The sequence below is a fragment of the Etheostoma spectabile genome, chromosome 15 (assembly GCF_008692095.1).
Source record: "Etheostoma spectabile isolate EspeVRDwgs_2016 chromosome 15, UIUC_Espe_1.0, whole genome shotgun sequence".
In the NCBI taxonomy this organism is placed as follows: domain Eukaryota; kingdom Metazoa; phylum Chordata; class Actinopteri; order Perciformes; family Percidae; genus Etheostoma; species Etheostoma spectabile.
Genome location: NC_045747.1, coordinates 14,738,390 through 14,763,666, shown reverse-complemented (window position 1 = coordinate 14,763,666; position 25,277 = coordinate 14,738,390). Strand labels below are relative to the sequence as shown.

General features: G+C 42.5%; 1 protein-coding gene across 1 annotated transcript; it reads left to right on the top strand.

Annotated features, from left to right (window-relative positions):
• Positions 1–1,208: 1,208 nt before the first annotated feature.
• LOC116702645 (neurogenic differentiation factor 2) lies at positions 1,209–4,839 on the top strand (the record flags this gene model as incomplete). Its single annotated transcript, XM_032536966.1, is given in 2 exon segments — positions 1,209–1,478; positions 2,523–4,839. A coding segment is annotated over 1 exon segment (1,083 nt). The 3' UTR covers positions 3,614–4,839.
• Positions 4,840–25,277: the final 20,438 nt, after the last annotated feature.

Below are 25,277 nucleotides of genomic sequence, written 5' to 3'. Positions count from 1 at the left end.
AGCTCGAGCCGAGGTAAGTTGGAACACAAACAACAACAATTCCAAAAAGAAAAGATTCATCCTGGATGGTGAAGTGCCCGTCCAAAATGGAGGAGAAAATGAATCTAATAAACAGATGAACAGATGTCTATTAATGCAAGGTGTCATCTGTGTTATACAGTTCTAACGTGCTTTCGATCGCCTGTTTTGGTGAATTAAAGCACTGTTATCTTTTACTGTTTAAAGGTAAAAAGCTACTGGCATGAATCCATATAGACATCTAATATGTAATCGCCTCCCATATCTGTGGTTTTGCTCTGGTACCTATTGATCCACAGTATCTATGTAGTCTGTTTGAATCTGGTGATGGCACACTTTGAAATATTTTCCAACAAAAAACAAATGTCATAAATTGATAAACAAGGCAATTTGTTGTTTGTCGTTTTATTAGATTTCCGTATGAGCGCGCTTGAACAAATTCTTCCTCACTCCCCCGCTCTCCCTCTGCGTGCCCTTCAACTTTTGACATCATACCTACCTGGATTATGAAAGCTAAGATCAAATACCACGCTCGAGTCAAAAGACAAGAGTCTCCCGGTCCCGATTTCACTCCTCCAGGATCATTTACACGGAACAGTCCTGAGGCTTGGAGTAGCTCCTCACAGCATCGCGCAGGCTGTAAATAGATCCTATCGGACCCTAATTTGATTTAGAGATTCCTGCGTCTGGACTCTTAATCAGAGAAACAAAAGACAACGAGTATGCAAGAGAACAAAACAAATTCTGGGGAAGATTTTGACATCAGCTCCGTTGCCTCAGCGAAGGACGTCCTCAAGCTTAATGGGAGATTTATTGATGATTTTATCGATGATTTGCACGTTCAAGATCGCAGCAAATGAAAGGGTGGGACAACGCCATTGACTGTGACAGGCAGTGTGCAGCATGATTTATATCTGTTTGTCTAGTTTTATCTTCAACAATCTATCTCGACACAACATTGTGTAAACCACAGTCGTTGCTCTTACAGTGGAACTGTTTTTTTTTGCTAGATTGGTTAATTGTGTTTCTCGAGATGTTTTTTTTATATTTAACGAGGGCTAAAAGGATACATATGTTAAGGGTTATCGCAGACTAAAAAATGCTTTGAAATCGTGCACTCGTGCATACTGGATTATGTGTGAAATCTATTTCGTGTAAGATGCATGGTCTGTTAATTAAACGTTGTAGTGTTTTTTTTTTTTTTTTTTAATTGACCAAACCTCCTGAGCCTGAGATTTAAAAACTAGATTTTGCCCCTGGCACACCCCCCGAGATAATTAACCAACCATCACAGCCCACCTTAATGTGGGCTGCAAGTCTATCTGCTGCTGCACTATAATAATAGATGGGAAGTTAAACACACAGGGAAGAAGCCAGTGGAGCCTTATTGAAGCTGTCAAACATCACCTGTCTCTCAGTAGCCATTTTTACTGGGATGGGACTGCTCTTACTAATAAAGTGGTAGGCTGACACATTTCTTTTTCATTTTAGATGAATTAATTGGCATGTTTGTTTGATAGTTGACTGTTAATAGTTAATTGGTTGATACTAGCTCAATTGTGGTTCGTTTTAACTGAGCCTATAATGATATTTGAGGTATTTTTTTATATCTTATATATCTATATGTAGATATATACATATCTATATCTAAGTATTTGTCGCCTAGAAAAATGCATTATTATTATGATGATTATTATGACTATTATTATTATTAGGTTATTATTATAATTATAACACAATTTAAAGGTTTCATTTTGTCGAACCACCTCCTGGTTCTTCTTATAGGCCATAGTATTACAATTGCTCTCAAAGCCTTTTTACAGCTTAAGTTAGGATCTGTATGTAAGCCTTTATTTAATCATCAGCGTGACTTTAAACGGAGAACCTATCAATTTAATGAAATCCCTTTTTCCTCCTCTGAGGAGAGGTGTATGGTGTGGATGAACAGTGCTGGAATGCAGCCAGGAGTGTATATGGGCGTCAGGAGGAGTGAAAGTGGGGGCCCCCATGGGACCTGTAATGTGGCCCCTGCCGCTGGGACCCGCTGCGAGAGGACGCGACAGGGCACACGGATGACAGCAGGGAATTAAATGGGGATCCGTCTGGCTGTAACTCAGCGCAAAGCTTAAAGAGATGATTTCTCTTCTTTCTTTTTTTTAATTCCCTCCAAATTTACTGTTTATTTAATCTGTACCTTAGGCAAAAATAACGACTCGGGGATATTTTATATCAAAACGTCACTATGTTAATAATAAGTTTTAGTGACCATGCACTTTGAAATTTACATCTTTAGTGGAACTTCGAAAATACTTCTAGCCCCAATATCCGGATGTTTAGACGTGCGCAATAGTGAGTTTAACCTTAAAGCCGACTGCGTTTTTATCTGTTACGGGTTCTTGGACAGAAATGTACCTTCGTTTTATTCTATTGTATGTAGGCTCTCTGTGCATGTCCTGTGCTTGTGAGGCCTCATATTCTATTTCATTTTCTCTTTTCTCCAGATCGAGCCACAATGTTGACGAGGCTTTTCAGTGACCCCTCGCTGCTTCCCGATGTGCAGAAATACTCGGGCTGGGCGGAGGACAGCGATGACGAGGATTCCAAGCTCAAAGAAGAGGACCAGGACACCCAGGAGGACACGGAGGGATCTGAGCTGAGAGGAAGCAGCCGTACGCACTCCGAGCACGCCGGGGAAGACGACGAGGACGATGAGGTGGAGGAGGAGGACGACGACGACGGAGAGGATACAGGGGGGGACAGGCCCAAGAAAAGGGGTCCCAAGAAGCGCAAAATGACCCCGGCCCGTGTAGAGCGCTCCAAGATGCGGCGGGTAAAAGCCAATGCACGGGAGCGGACCCGCATGCACGACCTGAACTCTGCGCTCGACAATCTGCGTAAAGTGGTGCCCTGCTACTCCAAAACGCAAAAACTTTCCAAAATCGAGACACTGCGGTTGGCCAAAAACTATATCTGGGCCTTATCGGAGATATTGCGCTCTGGAAAAAGGCCTGACCTTGTGGCTTACGTCCAGACGCTGTGCAAGGGACTCTCCCAGCCCACGACCAACCTGGTGGCGGGGTGCCTGCAGTTGAACTCCCGTAACTTCCTAACCGAACAGCAGTGTCAGGACGGGGGGAGGTACGGGTCCAGCTCCTTCTCCATGCATTCCTACCCATACCAGTGTGCGCGTCTCTCCAGTCCCCACTGCCAGCCGGGTTCGGGCTCAAACTCGCATCCGCTGAGGACGCACGGCTACTCGGCTTACGATTCTCTGTACGGTGGGAGCGGATCTCCAGAGTATAACAGCCCCGAGTATGAGGGGCCCCTCAGCCCGCCACTGTGCATCAATGGCAACTTTTCCCTGAAGCACCAAGGCTCTGCGTCCCCCGACAACGAGAAGGGGTACCACTACTCTGCTATGCATTACTCCGGCCTGCCTGGCTCCAGAAACACCGGGCCCCACAACCTGGTGTTTGGCTCCTCGGGGGCCCGGAGCGGCATTCACTCTGAAAACGTCCTGCCTTACCACGACATACACTTACACCACGACAGGGCCCCAGTGTATGATGAACTGAACGCGTTTTTTCACAATTAAAATGAGAAGCCCAACGTGCGCCCCTTGCAATCAACAATCTCTACGGCACACTTTAACAAGAGTCCGCGCCGGGAAACAGACATTCTTGAGAGATGTTTTACTCGTTGTCATTAGTGTTTTCCTTTCATTTATTCTGTCTTAACATTTTTTTTTGCTATAGTCAGGGATGTAGTGGAGGGTAATCATCTAACCCACAATCGGATTTGTGCAACAGAAGTTATCCAGCTTCTAAACCTGAAATAAGTCTGTAGAAGGAAATTTGACAAACTAAGCATCATAATGTCTTTTAAAGTGCGATTTGTGTTTGTATCGGTGTCATTTGGATGACTGGAAGTTAAAGTTTACCCACTTCTTTATTTACCACTACATCACTGGCTACAGCTACACCTTGACATTGGCGGTGATTTTCTAATATTGTGAAATTAGAAATAAATCATTGAGCAAATCGTATTTACTCGCCTGTACGTGCGAGATTTGGGAGGTTGTGTTTTTTTTGGAAATAATGAAATATAAAAAAAGATTCAGAGGGAAATGCTGAACCGATAATAAAAGAAGTGCTAGTTGGGTTGTTTTAGCAGAGGCTGTTCTTCAATCAATCGTTTCGCATCTATGCAAAACCCAACGATATCACAGAGCGAGGCAGCAAGGCCCAGAAAAACACTGTATGTTTCATCAGCACTGTTAAACACTGTTGCGCGCGCACGCACGCACACACACACACACTCACACACAACACACACACACACACACACACACACACACAAACACACCACACACACACACACACACACCACACACACAACACATCTGACAAGGCTGGGGTTGCCAAAATGGTTCAACTGCCAAATAAATGAATATAGCTACAAAATACGGTGAAATCCGACATTTTTCTCATTTTTTAAAAAACTCTAATTTATTTATATTACCCTTGTTACATTGTTCTTCTAATTGGCCCATTGCACTGTATTTTGATTTCATATAAAATGGTTGGTATAATATTTTCGTTTTGATTTGCAATGATATGTTAAATTGGTTATTATTATGATTACTATTATTATCATTATTATGATTATTGCACGTATTTATTGTGTTGTTTTTTGTAATTAATGTTAGACATTGGAAATGAAGGATCCCATGTGTTGCTGAGCATTTTTTTCATAAAATTCAAGTCTTTCAACTTTGTATTCAACCAACTGTGTGGTAAAATAAAATGACAATAAATGAGACTGTGCAACGTTTTTTTTGCCACCCATTGTACAGCCTTGCTATCCGATTAAACATACAATATTAAATAACTTTCCAATATTTTATTCAATGGAAGATTGATAATCCATTTTTATATCGAATATAAATAGTGAATTTGTCTTTGAAGGATATTAGGATTTAGGAAAACATTAACCTGCAGCAGGCTTGTTACTGGATAATATGAGGCTGACCCGGTGCCGCAACACAACCTGTTCCTCACAGAGCCTCAGGGCCCTCATCTTATTAACTGGGACAGGAGGGAGAGGGCAGTGTTGTCACTCTTCCTGATGAAGTAAACTGGTGCCAATGCGTCATTTTTGCTTGGCAGACAGCTCCAATGTACAAAGCAGTCTTTAAAATGTATGGAAAGGATTTGAAATGCAGGACGAAACGTTTTTCGTCGACTTTGTTTTAGTGACTGGGGAGTACAGACTGGTTAGAGTCTGGAAACCCTGGTTTACAAATCAAAACAGTGCAGGTTAGTGGATACCGATTATTGCATTCAAGGTCAGCGGGATAACAATGGAGGTCTGCTTCATATCAAGACAAGACGCGAAGAAGAAATCTGTTCCAGCACCGTGGAGAGTATCTGTAGCAGCCGTTTGATTCAGACGGTTTGAGCTTCAAATTTGGTAAAAAATCCAAATAATCCATACAAAGCCTACTGTGGATAGGCAGCAAGAATATATTGCAGCAAGAAAATGTGCCCGTCGTTTACAACACAGTGGATGGTGAACTTTTTAGATTCGATCCCAACATCTCTGCACCTGGTTCCCTCAACGCAAAATAAATGACTTAGGCTACAGACTAAAAGAAAAGGCAAACCAATGTCACATCAAGCCACTAAGATAATCAAAACACACCCTGGGTGTTTTTTTGTTTGTTTTTTTCGATGCCTCATTTATTCCTGAGATCAGAAAATTATACTTTTTGTATGGAAAAGGTGCACTGTGCCCTTTCCGGTGGGTGTAATCTGGACCAATGTTTTGCATTTTTGTTTAGCTGTTTAAATAAAAAAATCGATAGTAGACATTCATTTTGTAAAAAAAACTCTTTTAATTCTGTAGGCCTAAATACAATAATGCACTTTGCAGTGCTGACATGACATAATATAGCTTTGACACCACTGACAAAATGTAAACATTCGTTATTTCTTTTAAATTTCTTTCTTTTCCTCTTTCTTCTTCTTTTTCTTCTTCTTTTTCTGCTTCTTCTTCTTCTTCTACTTATTCTTCTGTTTCTATAATGCATTAAACAACAGACATGAATTATGAAGTCAAACCACGTTTCATAGATTCACCTCTTGTAACTTTGAACACACGTCTCATATTTAGGCTACGTCAAACATGTTCACAGTTTAAATATAAATAACATTATAAATATATGATTTATTTTTCTGCGGCTGTTTAAATCAATTCAATCAGTCTATTGGATACATGTGAACATAACACTCACATAGCCTAAGTAAGGGTAAATAATAGCATTTCTTGGATAGCCTATATGAATATTAAATGATGTTTCTTCTTTTTTTTCAAACATGGTGACACACACACACACACACACACACACACACACACACACACACACACACACACACACACACACACACACACACACACACACACACACACACGCACACAGTGTAAGGGCAGCCGTTGCCACCCCGGCTAAGTTTGGAGCGCTGCCCCGGAACCCATATGTTCCCAAAATGTCCTGGTGCTCTCTGCTGTAAGGGCTCACACAGGCTTTGGGCGGCGAGTGATGGTGACCAGTATAAATACAAATATATATCAATAGGCTACCATTACATCCTTTATCTTAACTCAGATGATTTCCCGTGTTATTCAAAATAAAACTGCGTGGACATCATATTGGGGCTCGGCCCTGGAAGCTTGGTGTAGTTTTAATTATCAATTGCATAAACATTTAAACAAAAAAATTCTGCAGCAACTGAACAACAACAACAAAAATTTGCTAATAATTTCCTGCCAATCATCAGTACTTTACATGCACATTTTTGAAGTTTGGATGGTATAACATTTAGCAAAAATTCACTTTTGGGGTATTTACCACAAATTGGAAGAAAATAGTTGTGTGTTTGTGTTAGTAAATAACCCGGGCAATTTCGTTTAACAAATCATCCCATTGTGGAAAGTTTTGGGAATATTTAATAACATAAACCATATAGTAGCCCATACGTGTGGCTTGTTCCTGCCGCCTGCTTATTCCCCTTAAAACGACATTTTATTTTTTCGAGGATATCTTCATTTTCAATTTAAAAATAAATTAATTTCTGGAGGTTGAGTTTACACTTAACACTTGTGGGTTTATGGTTCTGCAAATTTTGTTCTGTGCACTTAACAAATAGGCAATATTAACAAAAATATATACACCTCTAATCATGGCAGGGCGTTTAATAGTGCGTAGAATATTTTATAATGACTCTTAATAATGGAATAAAATCTGATTTAAGTTTCGTTTTTGTTATGTTTGTTTTTCTTTTCTTTTTAAATGTCTGTAATTTTTAGGTTCAATATAAAACCACCACGTTAAATTACATACAGTATGTTCAATTTGGCAGGAGCTCCCACCTGTGAGTGCATTCGTTTAGTAGAAGTCCCGGGTGGGAATCAAACATGCAGTTCTGCAGTTTAGGCTGATTTCAAACCGACCAACCCAAAGCTTGTGTTTCACTTTTGTGTTCATTTTAGGCCTGTATGTTTTTTGGCCTAATCAGCAAAGAAAAAAAAGTTGCTTACATTTTTGTATGAGATAGCCCAAAAGAGAGGTGAGCAGTGGGAGAGGGCATCTATCAAAATCCTCCCCGAACCCCCCACCTCTTCCTCCACGGTCCGGAGAGAGAGAGAGAGAGAGAGAGAGAGAGAGAGAGAGAGAGAGAGAGAGAGAGAGAGACTGGCAGGCTGGCGGATGAGAGCCGTGCCAAGTCCCTTAATGTTCCCCAGCAGCAGCACCAGGAGCTCCGGAGAGGACAACCCAATGTGTGCGCCAGTGTGCCAGTTCACCGGGCCAAAGTGGGCACTGCTGGGAGGAGTCGATGTTTCTTTCCTAATTTTGCAGCATCTGTTCATTATCCAGGACGTTTTAAAACGAGAGCGCTCATCCTGAGTAACCCTTTGCCACACGCACGCAATCATTCTCTCTCTCTCTTTCTCTCTCTCTCTCTCTCTCTCTCTCTCTCTCTCTCTCTCTCTCTCTCTCAAACACACACACACAGGCACTTTTGTGAAGAGTTGGCCTATGAATATGCATATTCCCTTCTAACGTTATGTTGTACATGAGCTCATGCATTGAAAGGTTGTGTTTCATCTTTAGAATTCAACTGTGGTTGTTAACAGTCCTTGTGGCAACCTTGCAAGAAATCCGACTAATGGCATACACACACTGAAGCCAAATTTGAAAGAACTAAAATGCCAACATTTTGATTAAGTTTGATTAAAATTGCAGAACGTTTTTCAGCTTTGAAGGAAAAATGGTTTAGCTCAGCAAAATGTGTTCTTGTGTGTGTGTGTGTGTGTGTGTGTGTGTGTGTGTGTGTGTGTGTGTGTGTGTGTGTGTGTGTGTGTGTGTGTGTGTGTGTGTTGAACTAATTACAAAGATATGTCGCACCTTTCTTCAATAAAGACAAAATTAGATATGTTGTATCCGAAGAAGGAATTCGATGAAGGAATTCACAGGTGTTTTGTATATTACATCACCAGCTGAGGGATTTAGGTTCATTATTTCCACAAACTTTATAGAATCATTTCCCTTGTAAACGTAAAATAATATTTAAATACTTTATTTGCTACAATTATGTAGTCTGACTGGTAACTTGCATTTGCAGTCAGTCTTAGACTTAGACTAGAAAAAAACTTCCAATGACACTGTGTGCTCCACTCAGGATGAAAAGTGACTGAATGAATCTCGCTGTTTAAATTATCATGTTCATGCCCACTCTTTTTCTCACTCAACTTGGTAAGGAAAAAAAATCAAGAGTGTTTGTCCGACATAACAGTCAATAGTGCGATTATCAAAATGTCACAAGTGTTATGGTGTGAATTCCAATTAACGTCTAGCTAAAATAATAACCCAGTGTTTTTACAAAATGCAGATATCAGATTATAATATGGATATTAAATATTTGGGGAATAAAGGTATTTAGGAGTCAGTGCGGGGGGGGGGGGGGACGATAATCTGGTCAGGAGATTGTGAGCATTTGCAATCTGTCAGTGATTAAAAAACAAACCATCAGGCACTACTGTTGAAATGGACACAGATTTGATTTGAAAAAAAATACACACCCATAACACATGCATTTGAATAATTTACTTCTACAAAGATTGCACATTGTTAACGTATCTGGCATTGCAAAACAACGCACTGAAAACTAAAATGTTACATGTGTACAGAGGAAACAATCGTGCAGACTTTGGCCAACCTTTTTGCCAGACTGTTTGCCAGTGCCCCCACATTGCCAGACAAGGGAACGGGCCTGTCACTGGCAGTCCATTCAGAGGAAATTCCACAACATCTGTTTGTTATCACACAATGGTGCACGGTGCAGCACGGGCAGTGGGGCAGAAGACGAGGCAGAAGCTAAACTAAGAGTGTGCTACTGCTGGAGGTCCTGCCAAGGGAGAAACAAGGGCTGCAGGAGGAGGAGGAAGGGGGAGGAGGGGGTAGGTTGGGGGGTAGGGGGCAGGGAAAAACCGGGTAGCGGGGGTGAAAAGACAGAGGTGGAGATCCGGGTGAGCGCCAGGTAGGTTTCAGGCCTTTGGCTGGTGGCCAGAGGTCTGGGTTGTGCCAGATGTTGACATGTAGGAAAGTATTTGTTCTGAGAGTTTGACTTCAGAGTGTGAGAAAATCTTCTTGACCTGACCGACAGCTCTCCTTCATCCTAACAGAAGCCCAGTTCCAGTATGTTCCGAAGGGTCTGGCGGCTGGGTGTGGCTGGCCCCTGTTTAGGAGGTTAAGTAGGAGTGTGCACAGGGACACAACTGGATCAGAGGGGGGTCGTTGCTGGTCTGCACAGATGGCATGTGTGTGTGCGTGTGTACGTGCATGTGTGTTATGATAGGGTTGGATGATGCCCTGGTCACATGGGCAGCAGTAATTGGCCTCCATATTGACCAGTTTGCAGCGCTGGGGGGCGGGCAGTCTCCCAGCTGGACCTGTCAGATGGCATCGCATCCACCTCACTGATCACCCCCCGGACGACCTCCGTACCTCTCCCCTTTTCCTTTCATCTCTCCCTTCTCCTTCATCCCTCTCGTCACCTTTAATCTTCCGTTGCCCGCCTCTGCTGCCATCCCAGGGATGACCTGCTCTGTCCATCACCGCCGCTGTCAACTTTCCACAGCTACTGCAAACTTAAAACAAGTAGGACTCTGTACTTCAAAGTTTTAGCCTCAACTGAACATATTTTCTTCCTAAACAAGACACACGTTTTCTATGTTTTGGTAATCAGCATTGGTTGATTAGGATGGGAACGTAATTCTCATTCAATTTTAATTCTTCAATAATCTTCCTGAAACAATTTCTTCTGATACACCTGCTGCCTGGAATGAATTGACTGACACTCATTGTTGGTCTCATGTGAAAAATGCATGTGGATTTTTCTCCCGTACGTGTGCTAAACCTACAAAAAAGAATAACTCTTTGCTGGGTTGGTATGAAGCAGATCATCTTAAAAATCCCCCGAAGCATCTTGAAAAAAGGGCTGATCAATCTAGAAATATCAACAAAATGTCATTTCAGTCCAGCAACATTACAAAACAAGCATTTGATTTGAATTCAAATTGGTGCACTTATTTCAAGGAAAACACAGATTTTTTTCTAATACAGACCTTTTGTGTTTGACTGACTTTTAGCGTGGTATCACCCTCCCACAAGGAGCAGTAATGGAGTGTGTTTTGCTGTGAGATGCCCGACTGTGAGGAGTTAGTGCTATAGAAAGGATTTCATCCCAGACTTGGCAGGGGAGGGTCTCTGGGTACGTAGAGAACAATCGTCTCTCCTTCGGTCCTGTCAGCCAGCAAACACAGAGAGCTGGCACACGCTCAGTGGGAAAAGATCGGGAGTGACAAGGGGGATGGACACACACAGTAACACACTGGCACACGCTTGTACCCGTCCTTTCCTCACAGTACCAAAATGGGTTCTGATGATGCCACTGGGGATTATGGAATGACTGGATGGTTCTGCAAAGTGGATGGGAGGACCTCATGAAAATAGTCTGTAAAATGACCACAGTGTTAGCCTACTGTCAAACCAACAGACAGACAGAAAGGGAGGGAGAGTGGAAGAAGAAAGAGGAAAACAGAGGCAGTTAAAGAGAGGGAGAGACTGGCAGAGCAACACAGCGCCTGCCATGCATGCTCGCTCCTCTGCTAGGGAAACGTCACATGAGAATACATGTTTAAGAGTTGATGTGTATGTTCAATATATATCCTGCACCTCCTTTTGCTTTCTGTTTATCTGAAAACATGTTGATGCACAAGTGTGTGCATGTATGTGCGCCTTTACATGTGAGCAAGAAGGAGGAGGAGGAGGAGGAGGGGGGGGGGGGGGGGGGGGGGGGGGGGGGGTATGCACGTTCAAATTCTGCGACATCTGTTCATTACAACTAGAGTGTGTTTATTTTTATACAGCCAGCCACAAGCAGAGAGCTCGACTGGCACCGCTGGTTAATGTACCAGCCCGCTACGACGGCAAAGCAAATGAAATATTAACTGGCAGACACAAAGAATGAGGAGAGGAGCTAGGACAAAGGGAAAAGAGGAAAAATGATGAGATAATATGTGACAAAAACGGGCACACACAGTGTCTCCACTCTGATCTAATTACGGGAGAGACACAATCAACAGATCACAGTGGAAAGGCCTAGAAAACAGCACTCTATACAGTATGTGTTGCTGTGAGATAGGAAAAGAACAGGTGAGGCTTTATGAAAACAGGTTGCCGGACATGAATATGTTCATGTGCTAACCCTCTTCATACCAAAATCAGAGCAGCTTACTGCAAATGTGCAACAGGAAATTGAAAAAAATTGAATATCTGTTTAAGCTACAGAGGACACTGAAAACCAAATAATATAACATGGAACAAGCTAGGAAATAACCAGAACAAGTTTAAACCCTACTTAAATATGAACGTCACTTCCTATTTGAGGTAATAAGCATCTTAAAATGTGTTGAGAGGTTTGGGATGCCAAGATGGCCCACACAACATTTTAGAAGGTCCTTTGTGTCCACAGCTGTTAAATTTCATGATATTTGACATCCGTGTTTGATCTTGTCTTATTTGTATTTTATTGGTCTTGTTTAATACCTTCCGTTAGGCCTTTTTATTAGTGGATCAAATTGTACTGATATTGTTTTTGTCCTTTAACACTGCTTCTGGGATAATGTGTGTTAGTATTTTAATATTAATATGTCTTTCATATGTGGTTTGTTGTCACCAAACGTGTGAAGTTTTTGTACTTTTTTTTTTTTTTCTTAGGTGACAAACTAGTTTCCTTTTAGGGGATTTACTGTTATCTATGCATGCGTTGTTGGAAGAGGAAGTGTCTGGAAGTGTAGATGAAATGCTCAGCGTGACATCTGCTGAGGCTACAGTGTTTTAGTTCAGTCACTCTGTCCTGCTTCAACGCCACAACTCTTGACCAAGAGACCAACGGTAGCAGACTAACCCGACCCTAACAACCCTCTAATCATCCTAAGCAACCAGACCTTTGCATCAACAAGCCCCCCTGCACCACCCCATCCCCCCCCGTCCAACCCCAGACCCACCACTGCCCGGATCCACTCCCATGCTCCCATGCTCCCCTGGGACGGCCTGCTCTGGAATGCCGCTCATGGGGAAGAATCTTGCTGCAGGCACTCAATATGTCACACGTGTCTCGCAGAAAGAGAGAGAGAGGCAGAGAGAGAGAGAGAGAGAGAGAGAGAGAGAGAGAGAGGTGTGGCAGGTATGGTGTAGTACTTTTGCAAGGCAATGACAGGTTGTCTCGGTTTATGTTTTTACATGTGTGTGGTTGTGTGATTGTGTGTGACAGATTCCCAGATTAAAGGGTTTAGATTAACAGGCTCAGGACGCAGTGCCCCGCTCTGAGCAAAAGGGAATTAGGATGGCATTAACGTCTCCTCTGCACCAGCACATTAGCCATTCATTACTGTGTGTTTGCACAATCAGTACCAGGCGGCCCCTCATTCCCCTCTGTGTTATTGCATTCATGACAATGTTAACATGTCAGGATGTTTTGTTATTCGTAAACCATTAGCAAGACTATAATTCAACTAACACTTATCATCAGGCAATTGTCACTAGTGCTTTATAGCCGTGCATGCATGCCATTATTATCAGTATGTTTTTTATTGTCACTTGCCATACTTGGATAGACAGCAATGTCAAACTACATAAAGAATTAAAATGTCTGATTTCTGTAACACAACACTATATCCTCTGTTTTTTTAAAGTGCTGTATGCATGTTTTCACATCAGTTAATCATTATCATATCAAGTGTGATTGCTGAAAAGAAACGCAGTCAAAGACAAAAAGCTTTGTGAGCCGCAGCTGGTCTCCACACTGTATTGAACTTTGTGCATCATTGTGTCAGAAATCTGCAATTGCTCTGTGGCTCCTAACATGTGTGAGGTATCCCAACACATGTTGGTCAGGGTAGGGTTGGTCTGGAGGTTAGAGGGCCACCCGCATTGGGTTTTTTTAAGCAGAAATTGCACAGAGACATAAATCAGAGCCAGCAGAACAAAATTGGTGTATTTAAGATGGTTTAATACTTGTTTGGGCAAATATATGTGATTATATACAGTACATGAACATTGGAATGGAACAAGTCACCATTGCCAAATAAAAATACAGAGAGCCAAAGAAAGACTGAGTGGAAAATAAAAGAGTGGATTGTGTGAGAAATGCTTTTTGGTTTTTAGTACTAATATTTTAACATCACACAAATGTCTATTTTCACTGAGCTCCAAATTAATTCTTCCTTCTATAATAAATGACATGTTTGTGTTGTCCTTCTTGACCTTTCTCCAATTCTACTAAACTAAACTAAAGAGCATTTTTAAACATGAAGCTGAAATCCATATCCCATAACAATGTGAAAACTGTGTCTGAATGTACAAGGGGTCTGTTTGCTAACATGTTCAGCATTAAAGGTTACTGTAGCTTTGAGAAGCAACATCCTGTTAGTCCCAGGAAGCATTGTAAATGTGGTCTGAAATTTAAGAAATGCTATCAGTACTATGGCGTGAAATACTGGCTACAATTATTTTCAACCATTTGCCACAGTTTATAATAAACATGCCAAGGTGTCACAATAGATCTGGCATTGTTAAATTGATGTTTAAAAATGCAACACCGTGTTAAAGAAGATGAGAAACCACAAACAGAATAACATTAAAGGCATGGCATAACTCTCAACTGCAAACTTTTCCATGTTTGCTGTGTGTGTCACTGTGCCAAGAGAGATGTGAAGACATGGATTGACACACCATCTCTCCTCCAAAGCCTAACTCCTCAGCCTAGCCAGATTAAGGGATTACCAGGCAAGGCGAGCGTTAAAGCCGGCTAATTCTCACCCAAGCACAGAGAGCTAAGGCTACCCAGAGCCCTGCGGAGCCCCTCTCTCCTCAGAGCAGCTGTGTGATGGAGGAAGGGACGGAGCTGCTTCCCTATAAGAAACCGGAGAAATAGATTAAGAAACCAAAGCATCATTAATATAAAATTCTCCTGATGGCACTGATCATTTTTTTGTCAATAAGTACAGACCACTATTCGTTCACAAACAACCAAACAGTGTGTATAATAAACTGTAAAACTGTGAATTTCATATTTATTGTTTTAATTAATGCATTATTGTATTGTTCTCTCTACTTATTTTTGCACCGGTCAATGCAGTTATTCGTGGCCTTTGCTGCATTGCTGAAATATGTTTCTGTTCATTTTCCCTTGTTTTTGCTCGATCATGTGATTTCTTTTCTTTACTGTGTCCTACTCTTACTTGCTGCTACAATGAACCAAATATCAAATAATCATAAAAGTTTCAGGCAAACAGAACCTAATACAGTAGAAGCCGTGCACTAAAGGAGATCTTAAGTGTTAATGTGATTATCTCTTGCAGTTACAGTGATCAGGCAGCTCACACAGATTTACTAAACACAGCAATATCACCTGTAAACACTAACATAAAATAAAGGTGTTTACATTTTTTCTTTACCTATGTTATTTTATGACATAAAACAAGAAATATATGTTTCTTAGCTGTAGAAAATTGACGTTGAGTATAGTTGAATAATAAGAAAACATATGTTTTTGTCTTAAACATGACTGATCTTGTGTTTTTCAATAAATGTTCCTCTCACTGTTGCTCCAGCAAAGCAAATCTGCGTCTGTCATGCATTGATGAGCAGTACCTGTCAAACCGTTCACTGTGTTTTTCCAGGATCTTTGCTGCTGTTAGAGGTATATCATATAATCATCAACATGGAAGTCAACAAGAAAATGAAGTACCCGACCAACCAATCATTGGGGCACAGAATACATGTAATTTCTCGTTTTTATTTGACAGAGATCATAGGCATTGACCATCCACGCCAACGCTTTACAACAATATTTACTACTTCAGTTGGATAAGGGTTGGAAATTTAGTGGGACACAAAGACAGACATTGAGGCACGGGAACAAGATTTCCCAACAGTGTTGCATCACAAACACATAACCTTTTGTCTTAGGTTTCTGTGCACTTTGGAGACCGAAAGCATGCAAACGACATCCATCTCAGTTCATGTACGGTAAACAGGAAAGGCAATGAAAAAGAGGGATAAAGACAGAGGAAGAGAGGGGCCATGGCTTGGGCGCGTGCTCTCTAGCGGGCAGAGGACAATGCAGAGCTGGCAGAGTCGGTGCCTTGTGCCAGAGGGAATAAAGTGCCACATGGTGCCCCTTATGAGCAGGGCCAGCCTGGAGGGGGATGTGGGCCACAATGCATGTATGCGTGTGTGTTTGTGTCTGCTTTTGCGCATGCACATGCATGTACGTGTGTATGAATGACCATCCATCCATACCGTAGCTAAAAGAAAATAAAGATGTATCTAAGTTTTGAATGTAATATTATGTAGGTTCACGTGTGTGTTAGAGCGCAAAACCAGTTGGGGTGTGTGTGTGTGTGTGTGTGTGTGTGTGTGTGTGTGTGTGTGTGTGTGTTTGTGTGTGCGGGGGGGGGGGTTCAGAGAGGTGGGGCACAGGTGTGTGTGTGTGTGGTGTGTGTGTGGACCAGGTTGCACTTGTGGGGACCAAAAACTGTGAATACATTATACTTATGGACCTGACAGCTTTGTGGGGACAAATGCTGGTCCCATATCGTTAAGGGGCTTTTTGAGGAATAAGACTTGGTTTAGGATTAGGGTTAGAGTTAGGTTATGGTTAGGGTAGGGTGAGGTTAAGGTTAGGCATTTAGGTTTGATGGTTAAGTGTAGGGTAAGGGGCTAGGAATGCATTATGTCAATGACTGGTCCCCCACAAAGATAGCCAGACACGACTGTGTTTGTGGGTGTGTGTGTGTGTGTGTGTGTGTGTGTGTGTGGTGGTGTGTGTGCTTGTGCACGCTGTATTCATATTTGTGTGTGTGTGTATGGGGGGGGGGAGTCCCAGTTCCCTTTTGCATCTTAAATTCCTCAACATCTGTTCAACCCTTCTCCGCGGTAGCAGCAGCGGGTTGTGATGTCTGTATGTGTGTGTGTGTGTGTTCATGTTTGTGTGTGTGAACGGGTGCATATGTGTGTGTGTTGAGTGTTTGTGTCTGTCTGCAAATGTGCATGCTCTGCTGAAGGTGCTGGTTGTTACCCGCACGTTAATTAGAAGGAGAAAGAGACTCATTTTCAACAATACTTGCAGGTAATGTGAAGCGTTCGCAGTGAATACAAAAAGAGACCCATTCACCTCCAAAAGCAAAGCAAGGTCTCCTCTGCTCCCCGGACATTGCAAGTCCAGTTCAAAGCCTTTGATCAAAACTCCAATAAGTGTTGCAGGTCTCTCTGTTTCTCTAACTGAGACATGACAACCCTGAAGTGTTCCCCTTATCAAACACAGAGCACAGAATGAGAACTGTGGCTGAAGAAGGCCAACATGCGAACCAAGTAGGTCAACCTAAATGGCCCAGGAGTGTGTCCTAGCTAGCATCAGTACGCCTGAGTGGATTAAGCACAGAAGTCAGCAAGAGATGTGGGTTAGCATTAGCATGCCATGTGAACATATGAATGTGGAATGATAAAGATTTTTGAAATGAAATATTTAACTCCTGTGTGCCATCTCCTGAGCAAGAGCGACAGGAGTTCCAAAGCACAAACACACACAGCTCTGGGGCTCGTTAGTGATGAAAAGTATGTTTTTCAAAGTATCTTACAAATTTGAGTTACTTCATTTCATGTTTCTTTACACTGCTACTCCACTACATTTTAGGGCCAAAAACTGTACTTTTAACTTTCATTTCAACATTTTAACAATCGGCTGTGATTAATACATACTTTACATGTGAAGAATTTACATATTATAACACATGACATCATCTTAAAAATATGATGTTTTGTCATAGAGTAGATGAATACACATAAATAAAGCAATACATGAAGCACAGAAACTGCACACTGGGACCTCTTAGACAGACACTATCCATTCGGCACCCCTCACTAACCCGGTGCCAGTCTTATGCCACCTTGATGCCAAGCCTGCCAAACTTATGTCACATCAGAGCAGACCCTGTGTCAACTCCTAACAGTACATATGCCAACCCGATGCCCTCCACATGCCAACCTCATGCTGCATCGGTGGCAATCCTCAGACAACAATATGCCAACGATGGACCTCTGCTTGGCCCAGTGTGCATATCCCTAGGTGGCAGACACCGGGAGACACTGTATGGAAGTGTAAAAGGTCAAAAGTCACTTAGTGAATTAGGGTTCAAAGACAATTCTGTCGATTTGGTTCTTCTTCAGTGGATGCAATTAGCAACGAAATCCAGCTCCCAAGCCTCGCTTAAGCTCTAATCTCAGAGTCTGTGGGTTCCTTCCAGTCTGCCTGTCTACCAGCCTGTCTCCCACCAAAGCCCCTTACCTCTGTCTCTCTCTCCTGATGCCTGCTGGCACTTTTGGGAGCAGTGCCCCTCCAATCCCCCCCATCCTCCCCTGCCTCTATACCTCCTCCTCCTCTGGATGCCAGCCGACGGCCCTCACAGTGTGGCACGCCATCTGCTGCCGCCCGCCCCGGCAACCCATCCACCCTTCCCCTCCTCGCTAACTCAACCCCCCACCCCAGCAGACAGCAGCTACCCACAATCCCCCTCTGCCTCAGCCGCGCGGCGCAGAGAACAGGAGGCTTTCGCACAGATCACTTCACCCCCGATGCCCCCGCCAGAAAGGAGGAAGCTGGGTAAAGAGTGTGTGTGTGTGTGTGTGTGTGTGTGTGTGTGTGTGTGTGTGTGGGTGTGGTGTCAGGGGCCTTACAGACAAAGTAGTAGTCAAGCTTTTAGTTGTGCTTGTAAATAAAAACACCACATACTGTACACACATGCAGATAAACACATGGTACTACTGCCATTTTTGTTTTCTTGCTGAATAGGCATTTGTATTCAAAAGTTATCTATTATCTGTAAACACACTCAGAGCCAAGATTTTTTGTTCACTCACACACATGCACACACGCACACACACTACTTAAAGGGACAATCAGTATTTGTTGGACATTTTTTTGTATTTTTACAGAAAAAGGAAAGTTTGACCTATGGAAGAATTTTGTTTCTTTATAGATCAGATTTGGAAATATTGTTTGTTTACTGCAGTTTCCAGTTAAACAAAAATATCAATGAATTACAGATTTATTGTTTTATTAAAATATCAGAAAATCAGTTTGGGAATGAGAACAGGTTCCTGTCTGTTTCAGTGTTCGGGGGACCTACACATTGCATTTGGATCCCACAATGTGCCATTAAAGCATGTTTCCAATCTAGATGTTCTCACTGTCACACACACACACACACACACACACACACACACACACACACACACACAATAATTATTAAGGTTTATTATTTTTACTGAACACAACACGCATGCCACAGGGGTAGCGGACATGACAGTGAATCGTAAAACCTTTCTATGGATACACACACACACTTTCACACACACCCTCTCACACACCCCCACACGCACACACAGACACAACCACACACACACAGAAACACACACACAAACTCTGCTGGGGATCTGATAGAGGCTTTGTGGCAGAGCTCTCTGATCACTGTTTAGCTTTAAAAGAGAGAGAGAAATAAGATGAGAGACATCAAACTATAGCAGAGAGAGAGAAAGAGACAGAGAGACAGAGAGTGTGAGAGAAAGAGAGAAAAAAAAAGATAGAGAGCAGTTCTCCATCCATCTTGTGTGGGTATGGAGCCTGATGGCTGGCACTCTATCCATCAATGAGCGCAACATTAACTCTCTGGATCAGAACCAACATCCCCAGATCTCTCTCCATCTCTCTTCTCCTCCCCTCATTCTGCTAAATACACACACACAGACACAGACACACACACACACACACACACACACACACACCAATACATTAGTATTCCACTGCTATCCATGAAAAACCTCAACATCCACCTCTACCTTTCCTCATACACACACACAGAGTTGGTTTCTGTATACATTCAAAACTCTCCCACTTGGTTGAAAATCCAAAGCCTATTTTCATATTTTTGTATACCCTCTCGCCATCGTTACACACCGCAGCACCTAAATAGCTAACCTCCTCAGCCCCTCTGATGTCTAGCTTTTCTCGATTCACCTCCTCTTTTCTCCTCTCCAGATCTCCTCTCTGCTGAGCTGCCTGATCCGCTCCTCTCTTTGTCTCTCTCCCAGTTGGTGTTAATAATTTAACTACTGAGCTGCTGCAGAGCTGGCTCCCATCCAGGCCTCAGATTGGCACTGTCTGTCTATTTATGACACTGTGTGGCGATGCACATGTGTGGGATGTGCAAGAGTGAGAGGACTGTCTGTGTGTGTGTGTGTGTGTGTGTGTGTGTGTGTGTGTGTGTGCACGCGCGCGCACACGTGTTTCCCTATTAGACTTCAGCCAAAAGCAAATTAGCCTCCAAAGCCACAAGACTGTCACCTGAAATTGAAGTTAAAAAGAGAGATGTGTGTTTCAATCCGTTATTCATCTTGTAGGACTGTATAACCTAACTTTTACAACGTGGTTTGTAGTAATGTGGTGAGTAGGGGACATCCACAGCATGCTGAAAATTACATTGTTTACAACAATTTGGCTGACATTTACAATCTTAATGTTATTTTTTTAAATACTGTGTTAAAATATGATATATTGTATTGTGTACTCCCCTGTCAACCTGACATCAAAATCAAGAAAAATAAAAAAAACAGCATGTAGACACCAATACAATAAGGTACCTCTCTTTTGTAAGATGAACAAATTCATAGGCCAGATGAAGCTCAAATCTTCACTGAATTTCATAGAACAAATCACAGCAATCACAGATCAAGGAAATAGATAGAAAGAGAGACGTTTTACCTTTACAAAGGGAGGAAACGTGGAGCATCAAGAGCAAGGCACCTGGGCAAGCAACTGGGGATAGAATGTCCAATAATCCATGCAGCAAAAAAAGAGAGGTTTTTATTATAACTCATTGAAAAATAGAAAATCCCTGATTTAAGGAGTAGCTGAGCAGAGAAGGAGCTAGGTGACCTCCAGGAACAATTACGTTTTCCCATGACATGTACAAATAGGCAAAATCTAGTATACAATATGCAAAGGACAGAGATGTTTCTTTTAGAGAAAAATAATAATTGATTTTGGAATATTTTTGTTGACTAACATGAATAAATAATTTGAATAGTTTCTCATATTCAGAACAACAGTTTATTCATGACGTTACATTGTTCCACTTTATCAACAAAAATGCCCTGCAGCCAGCCTCCCTTCACCAAAAGAGGTTGTACAAATTTGAAGAGATGTAACTTCTTTTTTTATTTACGCACTAAATGATAAAATGCATCAATTCTTTCTGTCAAGACTCGCCGTGATGATCTCAACAACAATTCTTCAAAATCTGGTCCTGCGCATTACCTGAAAACACTCAACACACCACGGATTCAGCTTATCTGAAAAAAAGAAGTGACATTTCGGAAGCAAGTATGTGACATGGTGTGAATCTCGATGCCACCTCCCACACCTCTCACCCTCCTACAATCCTGCCCACAAGACATCTCTGCTGGGTAAAATCAGTGCAAGCCGCTCAAGATATTCATTTATGCATCTCTGGTATCATCAATCATCCTTAGAACCAGAAGTCATCCGTTTTAAACATCAGTTACATTACTGAGTAATGAACAAAATTTGTGAGTGCATTTCCTAAGGGCTTTTTTTTGTCTTAAATCGTAATGATGTAAACCCGAAGACTGGGAATTTTGTCTTCTTTTTTTTTTTTTACCTTGCCTTACTTAATCTTTGCATACGTTGCGTTACACTTTTACACTTAGGATGGTTTTGTTTACCACCAATGCATCTGTCAGAGTCTTAAAATATCTGTACACTTGCAAAGCTGGTGTGGTGACTCAATGGGTTGATGTGCTGTTAAGGCCTCCACAAGGATTCATAGTAAACAGACATATGCAAAGCCGCCCACCGCTCCACCTTATCTAAATTTGATAGCTCATAAGGGCCTTCCGCACTTGCCGGAAAAACATAAACCCACCGGGAATGGCTGCATGCACATGGAACCTGCACTGTCATTAATTTCAGAGATAGACGGAGGTCAGAGTACCAGGTGGTATTTGTGTGTCTGTGTGCAAGCATGTGTGCAGGCTCGCATGGCAGTAGATGTGTGCTCACATGTATGTGAGTATGCACGTCAGTGGGGGAGGGAAACATGCATGTGCACGCACACACATACACACACACCGGTGTTGACAGGTGGCTGTGGTAAAAAGGTGGTCCCTGAGCTGGGGTCTGCCTGTCTCTGGCTGAGAGAGAGAGGAATAAAAAGCTCCCAGCAGCTGTCGCCCTAATTCCTCTAACACGGTGCTTGTGCTCTGATTAGAAAACAGATCTGGCCTCTAATTTACTCCTGACACCAACTAATGCTCTATATCTCAATCGCTTCGTCCCCGCTCGCCACTGGCCTGCATGGCTGGACACACACACCTAGTGACTCAGAGGGCTAAGAGACGTGCAGGTATAAAAGCACATAAAACAGCAGCTGAGTATGACAGAGAGCCCTGTACTCAACTGGTGTCACCTCGACATATCACCAGACCCACTGCTATTCACATACAAGACTGGGATTGTTCCTCCTTCTCAGTTAGGAACATAGCTAACCAGGCCTGAAGAGTCAAGTGTGTTGCTTCACGGCACCCTGAGCTATCAAATTTCATGTGTGTAAACCCCTTGCCACAGAAAATGTCAAAACTGTTAACTACCAAACTAAAACGTTTTTTAGCTTGTAACACCTTAAACTGAAGCCATGTCTACTTTCAATATTTAAACAAAAGTTTTGTATGTCTAATGTTTTTCTCTGATTGTTTTATATAAGCAATCTTTGAGCTCTAAAACGTACATTCCGGTATGTTACATAATACATTTGGCAGACTTTTGTGAAGAGAAAACACTCCAAACTGTGAGAAGGGGTCAAAAGTACTGTAGACTGTGCTTTATTTTCAGGAGTCACAAGCCAAAGATATTGGAAATTGCTAATCTAGATTTTAAAAGGGCTACATGCTGGTGTGCTTATCTGGTCTTCTTTTTTCTTGATTAAAGGCAGATTATTTCAACCCTAGAGTATGACCCTTTTCTGAGAAAATCCTACGGAAGACAGTTTAAAAAATGTTAATACAAAAGACAAGAAGGGAGAAAATATAGTTGCATATAGAAAAGTTGAAAAGACTATGTGAGAGGATGATAAGTAATGTTCAGTGCTGCCAGTTTTACTGCCAGTGGAGGAGGAGGAAGAGAGGCCGGCTGGGTGTTTGGATGCCGTGACAGGGTTGGCCCAGCAGGGGGCAGAGGTGTGATGCAGGGGGTGGGAGGTGACAGCTCAGTGTCACACTGCTCACTGGGTGTCACCTCACCAGGCTGGAGAAAGAGAAAGAGAGAGAGGAGGGAGGAAGAAAAAAAAAGAGAGAAAGAGAAAGTAGGAGATCTATCTTAATCTGTATGGGTGCACGTTCTTGTATTTCTATCTTTGTGAGGACTTGAGCTTTAGACCAATAGAACATTTAGAGAACATGAGGACCTTTTGGATGGTCTTAACTTCCTCAAAAGGCTGTTTGAGGGTTAAAACTTGTATTTCGGTTTAAGGTCAGAATTAGATTAACAGTAAGGTTAGGGGAATGCATTGTGAACCCATAGGCCTACTTGATGATGTTCCTGATAAGAAAATAAACATTAAACCACCTTAAAAAATACCTAGCTTAATGTGTGTTGTTGTTTGGGGTTTGTAACAGACATCTAGTAAGGTTTTTCTTTGTGTGAGTGACCGCCGGTGTGTGTGTGTGTGTGTGTGTGTGAAATCCTTTTTATTTCCTCTTTCTTCTCTCTCTGTCCCCTGTATCTGTCTCCAGGGACTCACTTGGCATCTCTCCCTTTTTTTAATTCTTGCTCCACACACAAGATGGTTGCACACGCACATGCACACTAACACGCACATGCACACTAACACACACACACACACACACACGCACGCACGCACGCACGCACGCACGCACGCAGGCGGGCAGGCAGGCAGGCACACACACGCACGCGCGCGCGCAATGAAATACACCCACACAGTTGCCCCACGTCCGGTTTAAATGCGACTTACACGTTTCATTTTCCCATCACTGTCATCTGAAATATTGGAAAGGAACGCACAAACACATACGAGGGACATCAATGATACGGTGCAAGTTGAATTCAAAGAGATAAACACAAAACACACACACACACACAGTGATAGACTGAGATGCTTAAAGCCTCCCAGGAAACACACTCACTCCCAGACACACACATTTCATCACTGACAGTAGCTGAGAGACATCTCTGCCTCTCTGAATACAAATCCAGTGTGAAAGAAAACACAAACACACACACGATGAGCCCTTTAAAACATAAACAGAAATCAAGGAAGTAAAAGGACATGAACATTCCACATTTATGTTTTATTTCGATCCCTAATAGCTGCTGCTTTGGTTTCAAACCGGCACAGTAACACAACTGTCAGCAGTGCTCACACAGCCAGCCGCACGAATACAGGTTCCCACAACATACCCTGACAGGCAGACGAGCCTAACTTCAAAAGCAAGAAATAAATAAATAAAAGACGAGTCTGATAGGGATGAATAAATAACAAGAGGAGAGAGAGAAGAAAACAGGAAAGGAAAGACGGAGTAAGAGAGGAAGCAAAGAGGGAGATGCAGTGATTTCTGGAAGGAGGCTGGAGGTGCAGGCAGAGAGAGGGAGAGAAAGAGAGAGAGAGAGAGAGAGAGAGAGAGAGAGAGAGAGAGATTGTCACACATACTTCGCTTAAGTTAAACTGGCATGCAGAGATGGAAACACACTCCAGAGATGGATATCTGTGTGCAGTTGAGCGTGTGCTGCAGGTGGAGAGTGCCTGCGAAACTCAACATGAGGCCAAGTGACTTTCTTGTCTTTTGAGTTTCCTACACTCTGTCTTTTTTTATTATTTGGAGAAGGGTGTGAATGCAAATATGCAAATGTAACGGTTATTATTGCATTGCTCATCAAGCAGCGCGGAGCAGACATTAATAGGCTGATGAATATGCATGCGAATTTGTTAATTAAGTTAATTATTCTGCTGAAAATGCATTCGTCTTCCAAGGACATCTTCCCCAGGATTCCAACCTGCTCCACTCATTAGTCATGCGATATTTTACACTGGGCGCTGGGACAAGGTGGTAGGAATGGGAGGGGCAGGAGGGCGCACCGGAGGTTGAAATGTATACAATATAAGGGCATGGTGAGTTTCAAGTCCACTTAAGAACGGCAGTAAGAGCCTCGGAAAGAGATATCATGGCATTATAATGACGCATAATCGTTCAACAGCTCTTCAAAACTGAAGGGTCAGTGAAGAAGACAAAGAACTGCGCCCGGCTACAGTAGGGCGCACACACTCTTAGTGGCCAGCCATTCGCTCCATCTCTGCTTTTTCTCTTTCCTCTCCAGTAATTCCCCCTCTTCGCTGCTTTTCCTCTAATTGCTTATTAAAACCCTCTTAAATGAACTTTTTGTGCCAACTTTCCAACACATTAATTAATTGTTGTAGCCAATTAAGTGTCGCTGCGCAAATGAGCTTCAGCACAAATGGTCCTGCAGGGCCCGTCCACCCCCCCC